Source organism: Coturnix japonica, chromosome 4 (assembly GCF_054131305.1).
Source record: "Coturnix japonica strain WE chromosome 4, WE-NBRP24, whole genome shotgun sequence".
Taxonomy (NCBI): domain Eukaryota; kingdom Metazoa; phylum Chordata; class Aves; order Galliformes; family Phasianidae; genus Coturnix; species Coturnix japonica.
In genome coordinates, this window is record NC_140666.1 from 21,772,106 (window position 1) to 21,792,475 (window position 20,370).

The 20,370-nt window shown below is 48.0% G+C and overlaps 2 protein-coding genes across 2 annotated transcripts; both read right to left on the bottom strand.

Annotated features, from left to right (window-relative positions):
• LOC146760988 (phosphatidylinositol-binding clathrin assembly protein-like) lies at positions 1-8,116 on the bottom strand. The gene is made up of 13 exons (XM_085547733.1): positions 7,965-8,116; positions 7,674-7,826; positions 7,417-7,563; positions 7,004-7,137; positions 5,396-5,542; positions 4,942-5,001; positions 4,734-4,844; positions 3,786-3,917; positions 3,632-3,662; positions 2,999-3,119; positions 2,078-2,134; positions 1,645-1,755; positions 1-1,127 (listed from the first exon to the last, which is right to left on the bottom strand). The coding sequence occupies exons 1-13, from the start codon at positions 8,114-8,116 to the stop codon at positions 1,113-1,115; spliced, it is 1,371 nt and encodes a 456-aa protein (XP_085403859.1). The 3' UTR covers positions 1-1,112.
• Positions 8,117-10,699: 2,583 nt separating this feature from the next.
• LOC146760989 (uncharacterized) lies at positions 10,700-20,370 on the bottom strand. The gene is made up of 14 exons (XM_085547734.1): positions 20,142-20,370; positions 19,862-20,045; positions 19,586-19,751; positions 19,196-19,543; positions 17,325-17,449; positions 16,961-17,027; positions 15,618-15,677; positions 15,409-15,519; positions 14,461-14,556; positions 14,307-14,337; positions 13,687-13,807; positions 12,775-12,831; positions 12,342-12,452; positions 10,700-11,825 (listed from the first exon to the last, which is right to left on the bottom strand). Exons 1-12 carry the CDS (start codon positions 20,368-20,370, stop codon positions 12,804-12,806), a joined length of 1,566 nt encoding a protein of 521 aa, XP_085403860.1. The 3' UTR covers positions 10,700-11,825; positions 12,342-12,452; positions 12,775-12,803.

Consider the following 20,370-nt stretch of genomic DNA (forward strand, 5'->3'; position numbering starts at 1 on the left):
TTTACATAGTTAAAAATCATTCCTTTTATTCTGGTTGCAAGATTCTTGTTTCAGAAAAGGAGCACAAGCACTTCACCAGAGCAAGACCATTTCTGTAAAAGTGCCAGTTCTGAAACACCAGCATTATGGCAAAGCTCGCTTTCTAAAACATCGGTGAGTTCAAAAGGAAGGGCTTTTTAGTGGGCGCCTCCTCCCCTCGCCCTTCCAAATTGGACAGCCTACCTCTTCTGTAGCTAGCAACCAGAGCTCTGAACTGCTCCCGTTTGCTGCTGTTGGGGGGGATCTACATTCGCTGTAACAGGATCTACTCTCCTTTCAGCTGTGAAAGATGCCCTCTGTGGAGAAGACACTCGGCAGAAGTGTGCCTGCTGTCACCTGTTGGAGGCTGCCCACACTGATCTGTGACATGCTTGTACTCCCTGCCCTACAGCAGCCCACGCCAGAGCCAGGCTCTTTCTACTAGCTGTGCTTTCAACTAGCCGTGTAACTCTGGCATCCCAGCGGTGCAATTGCTTTTTTGACTCTCTGCATCTCTGAATATGCAGAGATCTTGTTGATTCACAGCATTTAAAACTCACATTAGAAAGGCTGTAGATCACCCTCAGCTATTCTAATGTCAGAGCTGTCTGATTCCACACAATATTGGCCTTCGGATAACACAAATATTACTCTATCAGAGTATTTCTTTAAGTGTACAAAAATGCTATTGCTCAGCTTTGAGTTGTGTCTTGATTACAACAGCCACCTCACAGAGAGAATTGACATTCTCCGTTCATTTCTTAACACAATTCACTGACGAACCAGGCTGCAAAGCAATCGTGGAACCTTCTCAGCTCTGAAGATAAGAATCCAGATTGTGTCTTCCAAGTCAACCTTCAACCTCCGAGAACACAGTTTTCTGCCGAGCAATCTCAAAATTGGTGAAAAACACCTTTTCACACAGCAGTGACTGTTATAAACAAGAAGCCCTAAAGCACGGCAATTCAAAACAATATTACATTGCACAGGGGAGAAACAGTCGCCCTGTCCAGGAATACAGAAATCACAGAAAGATTTCCTTCTTTTGTTTTACCAGTATTTGGTTGTTCTCGCATCTTGAGGCTTTGGCGGCTCTACATGAACTGTATCTGTGAAACAGGGATTATATGTTAATGCTGCTTACATAGCACACAGATTCAGAACTCTACATCTATTCACATGCTCAGTTACCTGCAAGTTGGCTTTTTTCCCCAAAGAACACTAAGACTAGCATATCTGAATAACAATTCTTTCAGCTTGAACCATCGCTCATCCATCCCTTTTTACCTCCCCACCACACAGGTTTCCTCACTCCTTTAACCAGTAAGGCTAACCCAAGTATCCAGCTAACATCCAAGGAAGTCTATGTGCCATTGCCATTCCCCTTTTCCTAACACTGACACAGTGACACAACAGTTCTAAGCTTTACTTTCCTTCCTACAATTGCATCTTCCCACCTGCCGAATTTGCTTTATCACCAGCAAAAACTGGTAAGAAATGCCTCTGACTGAAGAACCCCTCGCTTTCAGATGCAGAAATGCATCGGCAGCCCTTCAAGGTACACAGAGTTGCTTTCACTCAGACTCAAGTTTCAGTGTGGTCTTTCATTTAAAAAGAACAGTTCACCTGTGTTCCAGAAACGGGCGCAAAAGGATTTGTCGGCCTTAGACCAGGCTGCGTATATATCGCTGACTGGGGTGCCATCAAGGGAGCAGCTCCAATCTGAGGAGGTACCTGCTGGGAGACAAAAATAAACCAACAAATCCAAACAAAGGTGATACAAAAATTAAAACTAGTTTTAGAAGCGATATCTCTCTGCATCGTAAACATTGTAGAAAATAAGTGGGGAGATGTGTCTGCAACACACATAGCAGAGCTTTTAAATAATCTTCCTGTCCGAGATTTAATACCACCTCTTCCAAGTACGTGGTGACAAAGCCATCTGATTCCACATACTATTAACTTGATAAAGTAGCATGCAAGTCACAGGGCTGTTTGAGCCTGCCACAAATGCCAGACACCTGGGTTTTCAGGGACAGAAGGCTGTCACAGTTCTTACCATTCCATAGACAGGCACTTGAGGCGTAGTCACTGGGTATGCAACTGGAGCAGGCACCTTCAATCAAGAAAATTGCAGTGTATATTAGATAAGACTGTGCCTACTGGTCAGACATACAAAACATTTTACAAGCAATTACTACAACCAACATCCACTAGAAAGTGACTTATATGTCTAGAATAACATACTCGGTTCTGGTACAGCAAAAGGAGCAAGGACAGAAAATTGTGCAAGGACGTATTCAGATTGGATATTCTAACCAAGGGAGACAAATTCCAATCTAACACTACAACTATCTATGCTCAACTCGCTTATTTAAGACAGAGCACATGGAAGCTCAAGGGCAGTATCATCAGTTACAAGCAGTGCCTGTTAACTTGGCAAGGATCCTGGCCTAGGAGGCTTTCCTTGACGAGATCTCCGGCAAAGGTAAAACTTACTACGTTCAGGCAGATCTCAATATACTGCAGCCAGGTTCTGCTCACATACCACGTTTCTGATGTTGGCAATTCACCACAGAATATATGACAAAAGAATGACAAGCATCTCAAGCTGGCAATCAGTTTTATCACGTTACGTACGTAGATGTGGTGATGCATGCCCTCCATATTGCTCTGTCCAGTTTGGTAGAGGTAATGATCTTACTAAGGGAGTGCTGGGTAAGGCACCGTTTGATGAAGGAGGCCAAACACTATGCATGAATTTGAGCATTACTACGAATGCCACTGGCCAAACTGCAACGCTTGGACCTCTCCAGTACTTGGCAATACACTGCAACACACTTTCTTGAGTTTGGGAAGTGCAGATTCCCCCCCCCCCAACTCTTGTCCCAAGCAGGTTTTGCTATTCTTTTCCAATTGATTCACGCAGGGCAGAACCATTTCCTGGAACAAAGAGTGAATCCATCAGTAAAGAAATTACCATATGTGGCAGCGTGGGTAAGGGAGTAGGGTTCCATGTGGTCGATGTGCTCGTTTTTGCTTGCCAGTTTGTCCCACCAGTAAGTTTTTTCTCTGCGGGCTGGTTCCACTGCATATCAGACCTGAAAGCAAACTGTGGTATTAGTTTTCAGACAGAGCCAGAGAGAATAACAAAAACAACAATGTCACAGAGTACAGGAAAACACTCCTCAAATCAGGGAGACATTTGAAATCTATGGGTAGTAGAAAAACTAAAGCATTTCATTCTCTCCTTACATTTCTCTGCTGCAGCAAGTAGGAAGTCCAAGGGCTCTGTTTTGGGTTAAAAGCTCACCACCGTTTTTATACCGTAAGGTTCAATAGCTCACAGGAATTTGATATAACTGCAAGATCTTTTGAAGTGACTCAAAAATACTCACATGCACCACAGCTACAAGATGAAATGAATTCAAATGTTAAAGCCGATTGTTACGGTCACTGACTACAGACTCACTCCTCCAACGCTCTCCTTGGTATCAGAGTACTTTGATTTGAGACTGTTATCACACCATTGCTGCGAAACTGTGCTACTGCCTACTATGGAGTCAGGTAGGTGTATATATACAATATATATATAATAGACAGACACACTTACTTTTTGGATGGAGTTCCTCCAAAGCCAAGATCTGTGAAGGTGGGAAAAACATAGATACGTGAACCCCAGATATTTTTTTAAATTGGAGAAGAAAAATCATTTGCTTGTTTGTTTGATTTTGCTACCGAAAACAAGTTAAAAGCTCGGCACTTACTCCCCACGAGATTAGCAAGTGAAGAATTGAGGTCATTTGCCAAAATTTTTCCACTTGGCTGGTTGGCTGAGGTGGCTCTTTGACTTGGTGGTGGTACTGTGGGTTGCAAAACATCGTCTAGATATTTCAAAGCTAAACAAAGAACAGAAAACCAACTCTTAACAAAAGCGACACCAAACTCAATAAAGTCATCTGTTGTAAGACAGAGAGGCAGAGAACCCTAAGCAACGTTAAACATTTGTTACATACTGAGGCAAAACATGCTGGAAGCGTCCAAGAGGTAAGCAGAAGCTTTGTTTCACTTTGATTTAAGGAATGCTTTTTGCCTATCTGGTAGAGCCTTCAGTTACGCTGCAGCAGTAACTGACAGCATTTCCAAAGTAGGCAGAACCCCCCTGAAAGAACCCCAAGAATAAAGTAGTTCAAGACAGACTCGAGGCATTCTTGGAACCGCCAGCGGTAATTTCACGGTACTGCTGGCATCTGGAACGTTCAGAAGCATTCCTACATGTTTCTAAGGACTTTGGGAGAAAACAGCCCCAAGAGAAGAGATCAGAACTCACGTTACTCTGAAAGCAAAGCACACCCACAACTACTCTTGCATTCTTTTAAGTACAGTGCCTCCCAGAGAAGTTAGAGGGAGCTCACTAACCCGCGTTAATAATATTAACACCGAAGTCAGAGCACTGAAACAGATTAACATAAGCTTACCCGTTAAGAGACATCCACAGGGCCAAAGGTTGTCCCCCCAAAAAGAAAGAGGAAACGATCAGTAGACAGAAGGAGACGGGTCAGAGCTAAATTTAAATAACTACAATTAAACTGATGGCTTGTTATCAACTTACAAATGTATTAAGTAACTAACTTCCGCATCTCAAGAGCAATTCTACAAACTTGTTAAACCAGTGTTCCCTGTAGGGTGCAAACTAATCATAAGGCAGCCTTTACCCCTTGCAGTCCTATACTGCGGTGCTGTAGATTTTCCTCCAAAAACGGCATCAAAGTCCACATTGATTGCTGAAGGGGTGGCACTTGGAGGAGCTGAATGAAGAGGGAAACCTGAAAAATAAAAAGGGTACAGGGGAATCAGATACACCATGAAATAACGCCACTCATTTCAGTGAAAACAGTCAAAGAAATAAAGAGATGAAATTACCATCAACAGGCAGAGGATGATACACAGAGGTATAGGAAGGCTTACGGCCATTGAAGTCATCTTGGCAAAAAGAAAAAAACAAAGCAAAGATCAGCTTAAGAGAGAAAGGGGAAGAAAATGCTCTAAACTTTAGGTCTGCATTTAAAGTTTGAGATCTGTGGCAAGTTTCAACAGTGAAAGTAACTTGCCCTCCCCACTACAAAAGCAAAAGCAAGTTTCAGTTTGCAGTCAAAGTCCAGCAAAAAGACAGTTTTCAGTGGTCTAGGCTGGGGAAATTGAACTCAAGAAATAAAGGTTTAAGGAACCACATTTACTACTGGAACTAATACACTGTTCTTATTTGTTAAGAAAAAGAGCAGATTGGTCCCAACAACACAAAGACTGCACCACCCCGTTTACCAGTAGCATTATCTCCACTTGCAAAGAAATGAGATGCTTTGGTTTTGATTTTTACCACTAAATAGTTCCACTGTGTGTCTGGAGGACAAGCTAGCATTGATGAAAGGGGCAGTAGATTTTACAGCTTCTTCAACTGGCTTCATGTCAAAGATGTCCAGATGAGGTGGAGACTCAACACAACCATTTGAGGACGAGAAAGGACCTTGCAGATGCAGAAGTAAAGGAAAGAATACAGAGTACACACATAGGGAAGAACGACAGGACAGATGACTGCATGTGAGATGCTCTAGACAAAGCCAAACGGTAGAGCTGCCACACAGTGGTCAGCCTGGTAGAGACAGGAATTCTGAGTATTGGATAAAATCATTCACAACCCTCCTTATTTTTGGAAAATAATTTCACTATCACCATATGGTGGGCAGGGGAAAATGACAGTTCAGTTCGTGTATTACATCTTTGGCTTCATAAATCTAGCAATCTAATACGGCACTACAAAGCATCAATTCTGCCTATGGAAATACCAACACTTCACTGCCTTGTTTCAGTGTTTAAGGCATTTGACACACCTCTCCTGATAAATCTTTTGAACAAACAAGGCTATAAGGAGTGCTGTGCCTAAAAAACAGTCAATTCATTTCAGAAATGAATTCAGAGTCATTATTTCAGGCAGGCTGCAGGCATGGCCTTTGCTGGGCATACAGGTTCAGTACCTACACCACAGAAGGTGTTGGCTGGCAGTTTTTATTCTTTCCAGAAATTGCACACAAAATACGAAGGTGCTTTGTGGCTTGTCAGAGCATGATACACAAGGTATAGGTAGATTTATGACCACTGAAGTCATCTTGGTGGGAAAATAAATAAATAAATAAATGAAAAATCCAAAGATCAGCTTAGGGGAGAAAATGGAAGGAAGTACAGAAAGTATTCTAAAACTTAGGTCTGCAGTTTAAATTTAATAATGTTCAGAACTTTCAGATTACTTGTTCTGTACTCTGTCCAATAAGGGATGGGGATTCTCAAGTCCACACTCTCATTATTATTTTGTCACTTTGAGCAATAGATCAGCACTAAATGCTTCTTAATGCATTCTCCTATCGGATAAAGTTAAGTATGCTCTAATGTGTACATCTAAGCGCTCAAACACTGCCACTGAAGGCGATCTCTTCTGCACAGACCCTTTGGGGTCTGATGAGAGCATCTCTCAAAGACAAGGGCTGGGATGCCAGTCGGTCAGGCTGCAAAGAGGCACCGAGTTAAGGCACAGCCCGGGCTGCGCTCAAAGCACCCGAGAAACTGGAGATGCGCACAGCAGGCCGGAGCAGAAAGTGCCCAACCACCCAAAGGGCGCTTCAAGGCAGAACGAGAAGGCGATGAAGGCCGGAGACAAGCGCCCCGAGCGGCAGCTCCCAGCAGCAGGCTGCGGCCGCGGCGGCCGAGCAGCTCCTTCCACGCAGCGCTCACAGCCGCCGCCCCGCGCAACCCGCCGTGCCCAGGATGCGGAACGACCGCCGTCACCCGGCCGGGAGCCGCGGGACAACAACGCGAGGCCCCGCACCCCGCGGCGGGCCTAGGGCCGGGCCACGCCGCTCCCCGCGGCATCGAGGACCGCTCGGCGGGTCCGTGCCTCCGCGCCTCCCCGCCGCCCGCCGCCTCCGCCGCTCACCACGAACACGGCCTCGGGGATGCCGAGCGGGCCCCGCTTGCCGCCCGCCGCCGCCTCTCCGCAGCCCGGGGCGCTGCCGCTGGCCGCCGCCATCTTGGGGAACCGACGCCGCGCGCGCGACCCGCGCCGAGACGCTGCACGAGGGCGGACGTCAGCACGTACCGCCGCCATGGGAGCGGCGGGAGGCGGGGCCAGGGGCGGGCAAGAGCGCGAGAGCGAGAGCGAGAGCGCCGCGTGTTGAGGGAGCGGCACCACACGGAGCGGGAGCGGCCGAGAGGGCGGCGGCACCGCGCGAGGGGAGGGAGCCGCGTCGTGCGGCACCACAGCGCTCGTGTGGATGGAGCGAGGCTTGGTGTGAAATCAAACCGCCCAGCGACCTGTCACCGGGACCCTCCCCTGCACTGAGGCCTCACCCCGCACGGCACCCGACGGCGGAGGCCCAAAGCAGACCCACCCCCAAGAAGGTACCAAGAAGGAGAGGAGGCGTTTGACTCGTGTTTGCCATTTTATTCATCAACGTTCCTTGGTCGTCGTCCTCCCCTCGTTCCTCGGCTGTCCTCCTGGAAGCACAGTCCTAACGGAGCACCCGGATCAGTCCCTCGGTCTTGGCGTCCCACGCTCGGCCTTCAGCTCCCCACAGCAACGGCCGCTTCTGGAGCTCCTCTGGCACCGCCCGGAGGCCGCGGGTCCCTTCTCAGTCCTCCCGCCGTTGGCAGCAGCTCCGCCCGCAATGGCCGCCAGTCCCGGCCCTGTCCTCCTCTTCGGACTCTGTCTCCGCTCGTTGCCGTGGCGCAGCGGCTCAGACGCCGGTCCTTCCCTTCTCCTCAGAGTTAGGGAAAGAAGACGGGACGGGTCTCGGGACGGGACGGGACGGGAAGGGGGGCGGGGAGCAGCAGCTGGGGCTCTCAGGCGGACGGTGACCTGTCAACGCCTAGATGAAAAGCGAGAGCCCCTGGAGCGCCGTTCCCGGAGCCAGCGACGTCGACGGGCGAGCATGATCTTATAGGGCCCGCCCGGTGCCGGCGGAGGCGGATCCACCTCCATCGGCTCCTCTTCTGGAGGCAGATCCACCTCCATGGGCTCGACGTCGCTCTCAACGGGGTCCACCTCCATGGGTTCGGGCTCCGGCTCGCTGCTGCTCTCCCGCCGGCGACGCCTCTTCGGTGGAGAAGGAACCATCCTTCTCCACCACAGCTCTCGTCGCTCTCGGGGAGGAAATCCAAAAGTTGCTCCTTCCTAGGTCGGACTCCGGCAGGCAAGGCGCAGGTCGCACACGGACAGAGGTACAGGGCTCCGGGTCCCCGTATTTATAGGGGTCCGGGAGGGAGGTGGCCCGTGACATCACAAGAGCCTAAAACCCTAAGAATGTCCCATGACAACCCCCAAACAAACATTGGGGGTGGCCGTTGCCCCTGCGTTGCCCCGGTGCCGCTACTGGGCTTCCACAGGCCTGTTTGAACCAGTAACGTTTTCATCTATGATGCCAATAAAGATGTGAAGGTTCTATCAAAAAGCAACGTGCTCACATAATGCTAAACCAGGAGGAGCGCTGACTCCCTGGGACGAGGCAGCCCTGGCTCTACACGCTGGGTGGGGGGAAAGGGGTTGGAGAGCAGCTGTGCAGAAAGGGATCAGGGGGTTCTGGTTGGCAGCACGTTGAATCTGAGCAGGCTCTCAGAACCGCCATGTTGGGGCCCCCAGCTCTGAGCCGTCTCCTCCTCTGCCCCTGCCACGAGGGCGACTTGAGTAAGGCACAACGCTGCATTCAATGCAAACACAGAAAAGCAGGAGACTCAGCGGCTGTGAGGACCACGGAAACCCTCGGGTCTCAGAACGCTTCAAGGAACAGCCTCACACACCTCACACACACACACGCGCCTCCCGTGTGCCAAAGTTTATTTGTCAAAACATTTCTAACGATTGGATATGAGCAGCAATCGTAAAGAAAACAAAACAATTGACAAGTTGTGAAGTCCCACAGTCAAAATATCAACAGAGCCCACAGCCAACCTTGGGCTTCGGCTTCATTTTTTTTCCTTAAAGAAAAGAAGCTGGTAAAACACAAACCCTCAATACTTTTTCTATTAGATTCCCCTCCTGTTTGCGGACAGTATGTCCTCAGAAAATGAAGCAACTCACATACAGGAACAGCCGTACAAGAATACATTGGAGAAAAACCTCAACAGCGTAAAGCACAGTAGGTCCTTTTCAATAAATAACCAGTAAAGGCACAAACCTGTTTTGGGGAAGAATGTCACGTACAAAACAAGACCTACTAAGTAAATAGTGGAGGGGTTGGGGAGGAAGAAGCTACTTCAACGCCTGCTGCGCCATCGCTCCCAAGAGAAATTCTGGGCAAACGTTTGGGAAAGGACAAAGCGTGAGCAATGGCGAGGGTACACGTTTCAGATGGACCAAAGAGCTGACGGTACAACTCTCGCTGCAGCTGCAGAAGTTACTGCCATCTCTTTAAGGACCGCAGCACCGAGCGGTTCCTTTAATGTAAATACCAACAGATCGAAGACATCTGCCGAGTAACTGCGAGCTCTTCTCTCTTCCCAGCTGCCAGTACATGTACAAATGATCACACGTACAGATTTGCAGATTTGAATACCAAAATGGTTCTTTCCTCCAGCAACTCCTGGTGCTTCAGCACTTGCATCTCCATCAATTCTTACTAGAAACACTGCGAGTTTGAACTCAAGACTGTTCCATGCTGGATATATGCAAGGAAGTACCCACCTCCTAAAGAAACAGCCTCCTCAGCGCAGGGATCCCTTCTCAGTGGCATCTGTCCCTCATCGCTCAGAGGGTAAGTACAGGCATTGCAGAACTCACTGCCTTTAAAGCGTACCATTGTTCAGCCCAAGAGAGCTGGAGGAAAGCTCTTCTGTGATTCAAACTGAAACAGCAGAACTGCAGTATACCAGGTTAAGTCAGTAACTTAGCGGCTACAAATTCAAGGCCTGCTGTGTTTTCCTCTTCTGCTGTTGTTTTCATTTAATTATTTTTTAACTGTTTCACTTGACAAGTGTGTTTCTGTAGCATTTCTTCTGTGCACCAGGGAATTAATTAAGCACTCGGTCAAGGAGAAAGCTCCTTTCCACCATGTGGAACGTGTTGCTCTTCCAAGTTCTTCTCCAAAGGACAGACTGAGGGGACTTCCAGGCCTATCCACATTTATAGCGGGTCAGACTCCTGCAGTTCTGTTGTCAGTTACACTCAGATTAACTACACAGTACGCTCGAGGCCACTGAGGGTATAAAAGCAGAAGACTGACATTGTTTTGAAAATCCACCTTTCCCATTTATCATTTGTAGAATTTTGATAGGAGAGGTTTTCCGTGCATTCTGCTCCCTATTCCATTCACCCATTAGTTGACCATTTCTCTCCCCCCCCATTTTCTTTTTGCAACATGCTATCACTTTTCATGGGACAAAGAAAAATACAAGGCAGCATTTTCATAGCCCACCTAAACTTTGGAGAAAGACTTAAATATGCAGGAAGTGCTAGAAGTGCAGACAACTGCCCCATCAGCAACAGCACACTTCAGGAATTAGTTCACATACAAGGTATTCCTCTCACAGCCTCTATTTCTTAAGAAAGCTTTTTTTCTTTTTTTTTTTCTTGAAAATACTACAGAAGAAAAAGATTACCGCAGCATGAAAGAAAACCTTATTTACAAGTCTGCACATATTTACATAGTTAAAAATCATTCCTTTTATTCTGGTTGCAAGATTCTTGTTTCAGAAAAGGAGCACAAGCACTTCACCAGAGCAAGACCATTTCTGTAAAACTGCCAGTTCTGAAACACCAGCATTATGGCAAAGCTCGCTTTCTAAAACATCTGTGAGTTCAAAAGGAAGGGCTTTTTAGTGGGCGCCTCCTCCCCTCGCCCTTCCAAATTGGACAGCCTGCCTCTTCTGTAGCCAGCAACCAGAGCTCTGAACTGCTCCCGTTTGCTGCTGTTGGGGGGATCTACATTCGCTGTAACAGGATCTACTCTCCTTTCAGCTGTGAAAGATGCCCTCTGTGGAGAAGACACTCGGCAGAAGTGTGCCTGCTGTCACCTGTTGGAGGCTGCCCACACTGATCTGTGACATGCTTGTACCCCCTGCCCTACAGCAGCTCACGCCAGAGCCAGGCTCTTTCTACTAGCTGTGCTTTCAACTAGCCGTGTAACTCTGGCATCCCAGCGGTGCAATTGCTTTTTTGACTCTCTGCATCTCTGAATATGCAGAGATCTTGTTGATTCACAGCATTTAAAACTCACATTAGAAAGGCTGTAGATCACCCTCAGCTATTCTAATGTCAGAGCTGTCTGATTCCACACAATATTGGCCTTCGGATAACACAAATATTACTCTATCAGAGTATTTCTTTAAGTGTACAAAAATGCTATTGCTCAGCTTTGAGTTGTGTCTTGATTACAACAGCCACCTCACAGAGAGAATTGACGTTCTCCGTTCATTTCTTAACACAATTCACTGACAAACCAGGCTGCAAAGCAATCGTGGAACCTTCTCAGCTCTGAAGATAAGAATCCAGATTGTGTCTTCCAAGTCAACCTTCAACCTCCGAGAACACAGTTTTCTGCCGAGCAATCTCAAAATTGGTGAACAACACCTTTTCACACAGCAGTGACTGTTATAAACAAGAAGCCCTAAAGCACGGCAATTCAAAACAATATTACATTGCACAGGGGAGAAACAGTCGCCCTGTCCAGGAATACAGAAATCACAGAAAGATTTCCTTCTTTTGTTTTACCAGTATTTGGTTGTTCTCGCATCTTGAGGCTTTGGCGGCTCTACATGAACTGTATCTGTGAAACAGGGATTATATGTTAATGCTGCTTACATAGCACACAGATTCAGAACTCTACATCTATTCACATGCCCAGTTACCTGCAAGTTGGCTTTTTTCCCCAAAGAACACTAAGACTAGCATATCTGAATAACAATTCTTTCAGCTTGAACCATCGCTCATCCATCCCTTTTTACCTCCCCACCACACAGGTTTCCTCGCTCCTTTAACCAGTAAGGCTAACCCAAGTATCCAGCTAACATCCAAGGGAGTCTATGTGCCATTGCCATTCCCATTTTCCTAACACTGACACAGTGAAAACCACAACAGTTCTAAGCTTTCCTTCCTACAATTGCATCTTCCCACCTGCCGAATTTGCTTTATCACCAGCAAAAACTGGTAAGAAATGCCTCTGACTGAAGAACCCCTCGCTTTCAGATGCAGAAATGCATCGGCAGCCCTTCAAGGTACACAGAGTTGCTTTCACTCAGACTCAAGTTTCAGTGTGGTCTTTCATTTAAAAAGATCAGTTCACCTGTGTTCCAGAAACGGGCGCAAAAGGATTTGTCGGCCTTAGACCAGGCTGCGTATATATCACTGACTGGGGTGCCATCAAGGGAGCAGCTCCAATCTGAGGAGGTACCTGCTGGGAGACAAAAATAAAGCAACAAATCCAAACAAACGTGATACATAAATTAAAACTAGTTTTAGAAGCGATATCTCTCTGCATCGTAAACACAGTAGAAAATAAGTGGGGAGATGTGTCTGCGACACACATAGCAGAGCTTTTAAATAATCTTCCTGTCCGAGATTTAATACCACCTCTTCCAAGTACGTGGTGACAAAGCCATCTGATTCCACATACTATTAACTTGATGAAGTAATATGCAAGTCACAGGGCTGTTTGAGCCTGCCACAAATGCCAGACACCTGGGTTTTCAGGGACAGAAGGCTGTCACAGTTCTTACCATTCCATAGACAGGCACTTGAGGCGTAGTCACTGGGTATGCAACTGGAGCAGGCACCTTCAATCAAGAAAATTGCAGTGTATATTAGATAAGTCTGTGCCTACTGGTCAGACATACAAAACATTTTACAAGCAATTACTACAACCAACATCCACTAGAAGTGACTTATATGTCTAGAATAACATCCTCGGATCTGGTACAGCAAAAGGAGCAAGGACAGAAAATTGTGCAAGGAGGTATTCAGATTGGATATTCTAACCAAGGGAGACAGATTCCAATCTAACACTACAACTATCTATGCTCAACTTGCTTATTTAAGACAGAGCACAGGGAAGCTCAAGGGCAGTACCATCAGTTACAAGCAGCGCCTGTTAACTTGGCAAGGATCCTGGCCTAGGAGGCTTTCCTTGACGAGATCTCCGGCAAAGGTAAAACTTACTACGTTCAGGCAGATCTCAATATACTGCAGCCAGGTGCTGCTCACATACCACGTTTCTGATGTCGGCAACACACCACAAAATATATGACAAAAGAATGACAAGCATCTCAAGCTGGCAATCAGTTTTCTCACGTTATGTATGTAGACGTGGTGATGCATGCCCTCCATATTGCTCTGTCCAGTTTGGTAGAGGTAATGATCTTACTAAGGGAGTGCTGGGTAAGGCACCGTTTGATGAAGGAGGCCAAACACTATGCATGAATTTGAGCATTACTACAAATGCCACTGGCCAAGCTGCAACGCTTGGACCTCTCCAGTACTTGGCAATACACTGCAACACACTTTCTTGAGTTTGGGAAGTGCAGATTCCCCCCCCCCAACTCTTGTCCCAAGCAGGTTTTGCTATTCTTTTCCAATTGCAGGGCAGAACCATTTCCTGGAACAAAGAGCGAGTCCAGCAGTAAAGAAATTACCATATGTGGCAGCGTGGGTAAGGGAGTAGGGTTCCATGTGGTCGATGTGCTCGTTTTTGCTTGCCAGTTTGTCCCACCAGTAAGTTTTTTCTCTGCAGGCTGGGTCCACTGCATATCAGACCTGAAAGCAAACTGTGGTATTAGTTTTCAGACAGAGCCAGAGAGAATAACAAAAACAACAATGTCACAGAGCACAGGAAAATACTCCTCATATCAGGCAGGCATTTGAAATCTATGGGCAGTAGAAAAACTAAAGCATTTCATTCTCTCCTTACATTTCTCTGCTGCAGCAAGTAGGAAGTCCAAGGGCTCTGTTTTGGGTTAAAAGCTCACCACCGTTTTTATACCGTAAGGTTCAATAGCTCACAGGAATTTGATATAACTGCAAGATCTTTTGAAGTGACTCACAAATACTCACATGCACCACAGCTACAAGATGAAATGAATTCAAATGTTAAAGCCGATTGTTACGGTCACTGACTACAGACTCACTCCTCCAACGCTCTCCTTGGTATCAGATTACTTTGATTTGAGACTGTTATCACACCATTGCTGCGAAACTGTGCTACTGCCTACTAAGGAGTCAGGTAGGCGTATCCTAAATAGACAGACACACTTACTTTTTGGATGGAGTTCCTCCAAAGCCAAGATCTGTGAAGGTGGGAAAAACATAGATACGTGAGCCCCAGATATTTTTTCACTTTTGAGAAGAAAAATCATTTGCTTGTTTGTTTGATTTTGCTACCGAAAACAAGTTAAAAGCTCGGCACTTACTCCCCACAAGATTAGCAAGTGAAGAATCGAGGTCATTTGCCAAAAGTTTTCCACTTGGCTGGTTGGCTGAGGTGGCTCTTTGACTTGGTGGTGGTACTGTGGGTTGCAAAACATCGTCTAGATATTTCAAAGCTAAACAAAGAACAGAAAACCAACTCTTAACAAAAGCGACACCAAACTCAATAAAGTCATCTGTTGTAAGACAGAGAGGCAGAGAACCCTAAGCAACGTTAAACATTTGTTACATACTGAGGCAAAACATGCTGGAAGCGTCCAAGAGGTAAGCAGAAGCTTTGTTTCACTTTGATTTAAGGAATGCTTTTTGCCTATCTGGTAGAGCCTTCAGTTACGCTGCAGCAGTAACTGACAGCATTTCCAAAGTAGGCAGAACCCCCCTGAAAGAACCCCAAGAATAAAGTAGTTCAAGACACATTCGAGGCATTCTGGGAACCGCCAGCAGTAATTTCACGGTACTGCTGGCATCTGGAACGTTCAGAAGCATTCCTACATGTTTCTAAGGACTTTGGGAGAAAACAGCCCCAAGAGAAGAGATCAGAACTCACGTTACTCTGAAAGCAAAGCACACCCACAACTACTCTTGCATTCTTTTAAGTACAGTGCCTCCCAGAGAAGTTAGAGGGAGCTCACTAACCCGCGTTAATAATATTAACACCGAAGTCAGAGCACTGAAACAGATTAACATAAGCTTACCCGTTAAGAGACATCCACAGGGCCAAAGGTTGTCCCCCCAAAAAGAAAGAGGAAACGATCAGTAGACAGAAGGAGACGGGTCAGAGCTAAATTTAAATAACTACAATTAAACTGATGGCTTGTTATCAACTTACAAATGTATTAAGTAACTAACTTCCGCATCTCAAGAGCAATTCTACTAACTTGTTAAACCAGTGTTGCCTGTAGGGTGCAAACTAATCATAAGGCAGCCTTTACCCCTTGCAGTCCTATACTGCGGTGCTGTAGATTTTCCTCCAAAAACGGCGTCAAAGTCCACATTGATTGCTGAAGGGGTGGCACTTGGAGGAGCTGAATGAAGAGGGAAACCTGAAAAATAAAAAGGGTACAGGGGAATCAGATACACCCATGAAATAACGCCACTCATTTCAGTGAAAACAGTCAAAGAAATAAAGAGATGAAATTACCATCAACAGGCAGAGGATGATACACAGAGGTATAGGAAGGCTTACGGCCATTGAAGTCATCTTGGCAAAAAGAAAAAAACAAAGCAAAGATCAGCTTAAGAGAGAAAGGGGAAGAAAATGCTCTAAACTTTAGGTCTGCATTTAAAGTTTGAGATCTGTGGCAAGTTTCAACGGTGAAAGTAACTTGCCCTCCCCACTACAAAAGCAAAAGCAAGTTTCAGTTTGCAGTCAAAGTCCAGCAAAAAGACAGTTTTCAGTGGTCTAGGCTGGGGAAATTGAACTCAAGAAATAAAGGTTTAAGGAACCACATTTACTACTGGAACTAATACACTGTTCTTATTTGTTAAGAAAAAGAGCAGATTGGTCCCAACAACACAAAGACTGCACCACCCCGTTTACCAGTAGCATTATCTCCACTTGCAAAGAAATGAGATGCTTTGGTTTTGATTTTTACCACTAAATAGTTCCACTGTGTGTCTGGAGGACAAGCTAGCATTGATGAAAGGGGCAGTAGATTTTACAGCTTCTTCAACTGGCTTCATGTCAAAGATGTCCAGATGAGGTGGAGACTCAACACAACCATTTGAGGACGAGAAAGGACCTTGCAGATGCAGAAGTAAAGGAAAGAATACAGAGTACACACATAGGGAAGAACGACAGGACAGATGACTGCATGTGAGATGCTCTAGACAAAGCCAAACGGTAGAGCTGCCACACAGTGGTCAGCCTGTTAGAGACAGGAATTCTGAGTATTGGATAAAATCATTCACAACCCTCCTTATTTTTGGAAAATAATTTCACTATTGCCATATGGTGGGCAGGGGAAAACGACAGTTCAGTCCAGTTCAGTAGAGATTATCTGCCAATAAAAATCGGGTTTCCATTGGATTTGTGGATTCCTGAAGAGAAATGATAAAACTGAACATTGCCATTTTCACAGGAAACTGACAGAAGAGACAAAACATACAGTAAGGAGTGCACTGTTCTGCTTTTGGCCATTGATACAGCATTAGCTCGGGTGACACTGTAAGTATTTCCACTTCAACACTGAAGTGCCGAGACTAAAGCATTCTTTAAAGTATTTAAAATCAGCTTGGAAATCTCTATAAGAGCTAAACTCCAAGCTTAGCCGCAATCTACACGCTATAGAAGGGAAGCTTGCATTACAAACGTTACTGGTTTTGAACAAGCTTTCAAGAAGTACTACATACCTTTCCAACAATTCTGTTATTTATAAAGGGATATTAAGTGTGCTCTCCAAAACATTTCTTGCAATGCGTTCTGTCAGGGTGGAAAGGCAGTTTAGCGTTTCTCATACTGGTTAGATATTCAAAATAGTTTACCTTTTTCTTCTGCATGTGTTTTAAAATTTCTAATGTCTGTTTAATTTCGGGAATCTGACCTTTTAGCCTGTGGATTAACAACAGTCATCGTTTATTATTTTACACAGACACAACATTTACTAAACAAGCCATGAGCTCTATTAACACAATTCAACCTCCCTTTTAAAACTCCATGCTCTGAACAAACAGCTTTCTGGGCTTACAAACGCACGTTTAAAAGATGAATACAGGAACAGACACCTGGTTTACAGCCTCCCCAGCCCCTTAGCTTTGTATTTCTTGGGATATTGAAATTAATTCAATGCTATTAAAAACAAATAGGACCGCACCAAACATTTCCCAGTTCTGCCCAAACGTGACTTACCTTCGTTTCTTCTGAGCAAGATTAAGTTCCAAAAACTTATATTTCTGGTACTGCTCATCCAGCTTCTTTAGAACGACATCTGCTGACTCGTTTCCGGGCTGTTTCATAAAAGAATCCACATCTTCCTTGAAGGGGAGAAAAAAACCCTCAGTGTTACAAGAGAGAGAGCTGCATCAAAGGTGAAAGGAGTATTGCACGGCTGTATGTACTGGTGCCTTGTTAGCAGCAGCATCAGTCCTACCGATGCCACATGATGCCCAACAGGTGAAGGACCAGGGCTAACCTTCAGATTGTCATATGTAAAGCAGGCACGGCGCTTCTTTGGCCTGCCACATTAGAGCTGCTTAGGATAAAAGTGACAAAGCAAAAGGGTCAGGCTGAGCCTGAGGCTGTATGATGGCAGAGAGAGGCCAAGGGGAGAAAGCCAGCTTACAGTGCAGTGCAGCTTTGTGCTAGTAACATGTCTTCTGAGGAGCCTCCTGCAGGCAGCAGGGAGCCACTGAAAGCCCTGCAGGACAAGCCAGTACCCAACCATAGTACCCTAACTAACAACCCTCAGCTCAATCATGTCCCTGAGCACCACATCCAAACGGTTTCTAAACGCATCCAGGGATGGTGACTCAACAACACCCTGGAAGCCTATTCAAGTGCTTAACAACCCTTTCTGTTAAGAATTTTTTTCCAATATCCAACCTAAACTCACCCTTGCACAACTTGAGGCCACTTCCCCTCGTCCTGTCACCTGTCATCAGTGAGAATTGACCAACCCTGCTCTCACTGCAGTCCAGGTAGACCACGTCAACAGCCTTACCTTCATCCACTAAGCAGGTCACCTTGTCATAGAATGAAATCAGGTTTGTCAAACTGAACCTACCATTCATGAACCCATGCTGACTGGGCTTGATCCCCTGGTTGCCCATTAGTTGATCCATGATGCCTCCGGAGATTATCTGTCCCATCCCCTTCCCTGGCACTGAGAAGTGCCATCCGTCTGACCCCATGGGCTTGTGAGTGTCCAGCTTTCAGAGCAGGTTCAAAACCCTCTCATCATGAATTATGCAGGGCCTTTTCTGCTCCCCACCCCCACCTTCCAGCACAAGGGGCTGTGTGCCCACGGAGCAACTAGTCTTAAAGACTAAGGCAAAGAAGGCATTAAGTACCTCAGCCTTATCCTGATCCTTGGTCACTGCGCTCACCTTCATGTCCAATAAGGGATGGGGATTCTCAAGTCCACACCCTCATTACTACTTCATCACTTTGAGCAATAGATCAGCATTAAATGCTTCTTAATGCATTCTCCTATCGGATAAAGTTAAGTATGCTGTAATTTGCACATCTAAGCACTCAAACACTGCCACTGAAGGCGATCTCTTCTGCACTGACCCTTTGGGGTCTGATGAGAGCATCTCTCAAAGACAAGGGCTGGGATGCCAGTCGGTCAGGCTGCAAAGAGGCACCGAGTTAAGGCACAGCCCGGGCTGCGCTCAAAGCACCCGAGAAACTGGAGATGCGCACAGCAGGCCGGAGCAGAAAGTGCCCAACCACCCAAAGGGCGCTTCAAGGCAGAACGAGAAGGCGATGAAGGCCGGAGACAAGCGCCCCGAGCGGCAGCTCCCAGCAGCAGGCTGCGGCCGCGGCGGCCGAGCAGCTCCTTCCACGCAGCGCTCACAGCCGCCGCCCCGCGCAACCCGCCGTGCCCAGGATGCGGAACGACCGCCGTCACCCGGCCGGGAGCCGCGGGACAACAACGCGAGGCCCCGCACCCCGCGGCGGGCCTAGGGCCGGGCCACGCCGCTCCCCGCGGCATCGAGGACCGCTCGGCGGGTCCGTGCCTCCGCGCCTCCCCGCCGCCCGCCGCCTCCGCCGCTCACCACGAACACGGCCTCGGGGATGCCGAGCGGGCCCCGCTTGCCGCCCGCCGCCGCCTCTCCGCAGCCCGGGGCGCTGCCGCTGGCCGCCGCCATCTTGGGGAACCGACGCCGCGCGCGCGACCCGCGCCGAGACGCTGCACGAGGGCGGACGTCAGCACGTACCGCCGCCATGGGAGCGGCGGGAGGCGGGGCCAGGGGCGGGCAAGAGCGCGAGAGCGAGAGCGAGAGCGCCGCGTGTTGAGGGAGCGGCACCACACGGAGCGGGAGCGGCCGAGAGGGCGGCGGCACCGCGCGAGGGGAGGGAGCCGCGTCGTGCGGCACCACAGCGCTCGTGTGGATGGAGCGAGGCTTGGTGTGAAATCAAACCGCCCAGCGACCTGTCACCGGGACCCTCCCCAGCACTGAGGCCTCACCCCGCACGGCACCCGACGGCGGAGGCCCAAAGCAGACCCACCCCCAGGTACCAAGAAGGAGAGGAGGCGTTTGACTCGTGTTTGCCATTTTATTCATCAACGTTCCTTGGTCGTCGTCCTCCCCTCGTTCCTCGGCTGTCCTCCTGGAAGCACAGTCCTAACGGAGCACCCGGATCAGTCCCTCGGTCTTGGCGTCCCACGCTCGGCCTTCAGCTCCCCACAGCAACGGCCGCTTCTGGAGCTCCTCTGGCACCGCCCGGAGGCCGCGGGTCCCTTCTCAGTCCTCCCGCCGTTGGCAGCAGCTCCGCCCGCAATGGCCGCCAGTCCCGGCCCTGTCCTCCTCTTCGGACTCTGTCTCCGCTCGTTGCCGTGGCGCAGCGGCTCAGACGCCGGTCCTTCCCTTCTCCTCAGAGTTAGGGAAAGAAGACGGGACGGGTCTCGGGACGGGACGGGACGGGAAGGGGGGCGGGGAGCAGCAGCTGGGGCTCTCAGGCGGACGGTGACCTGTCAACGCCTAGATGAAAAGCGAGAGCCCCTGGAGCGCCGTTCCCGGAGCCAGCGACGTCGACGGGCGAGCATGATCTTATAGGGCCCGCCCGGTGCCGGCGGAGGCGGATCCACCTCCATCGGCTCCTCTTCTGGAGGCAGATCCACCTCCATGGGCTCGACGTCGCTCTCAACGGGATCCACCTCCATGGGTTCGGGCTCCGGCTCGCTGCTGCTCTCCCGCCGGCGACGCCTCTTCGGTGGAGAAGGAACCAT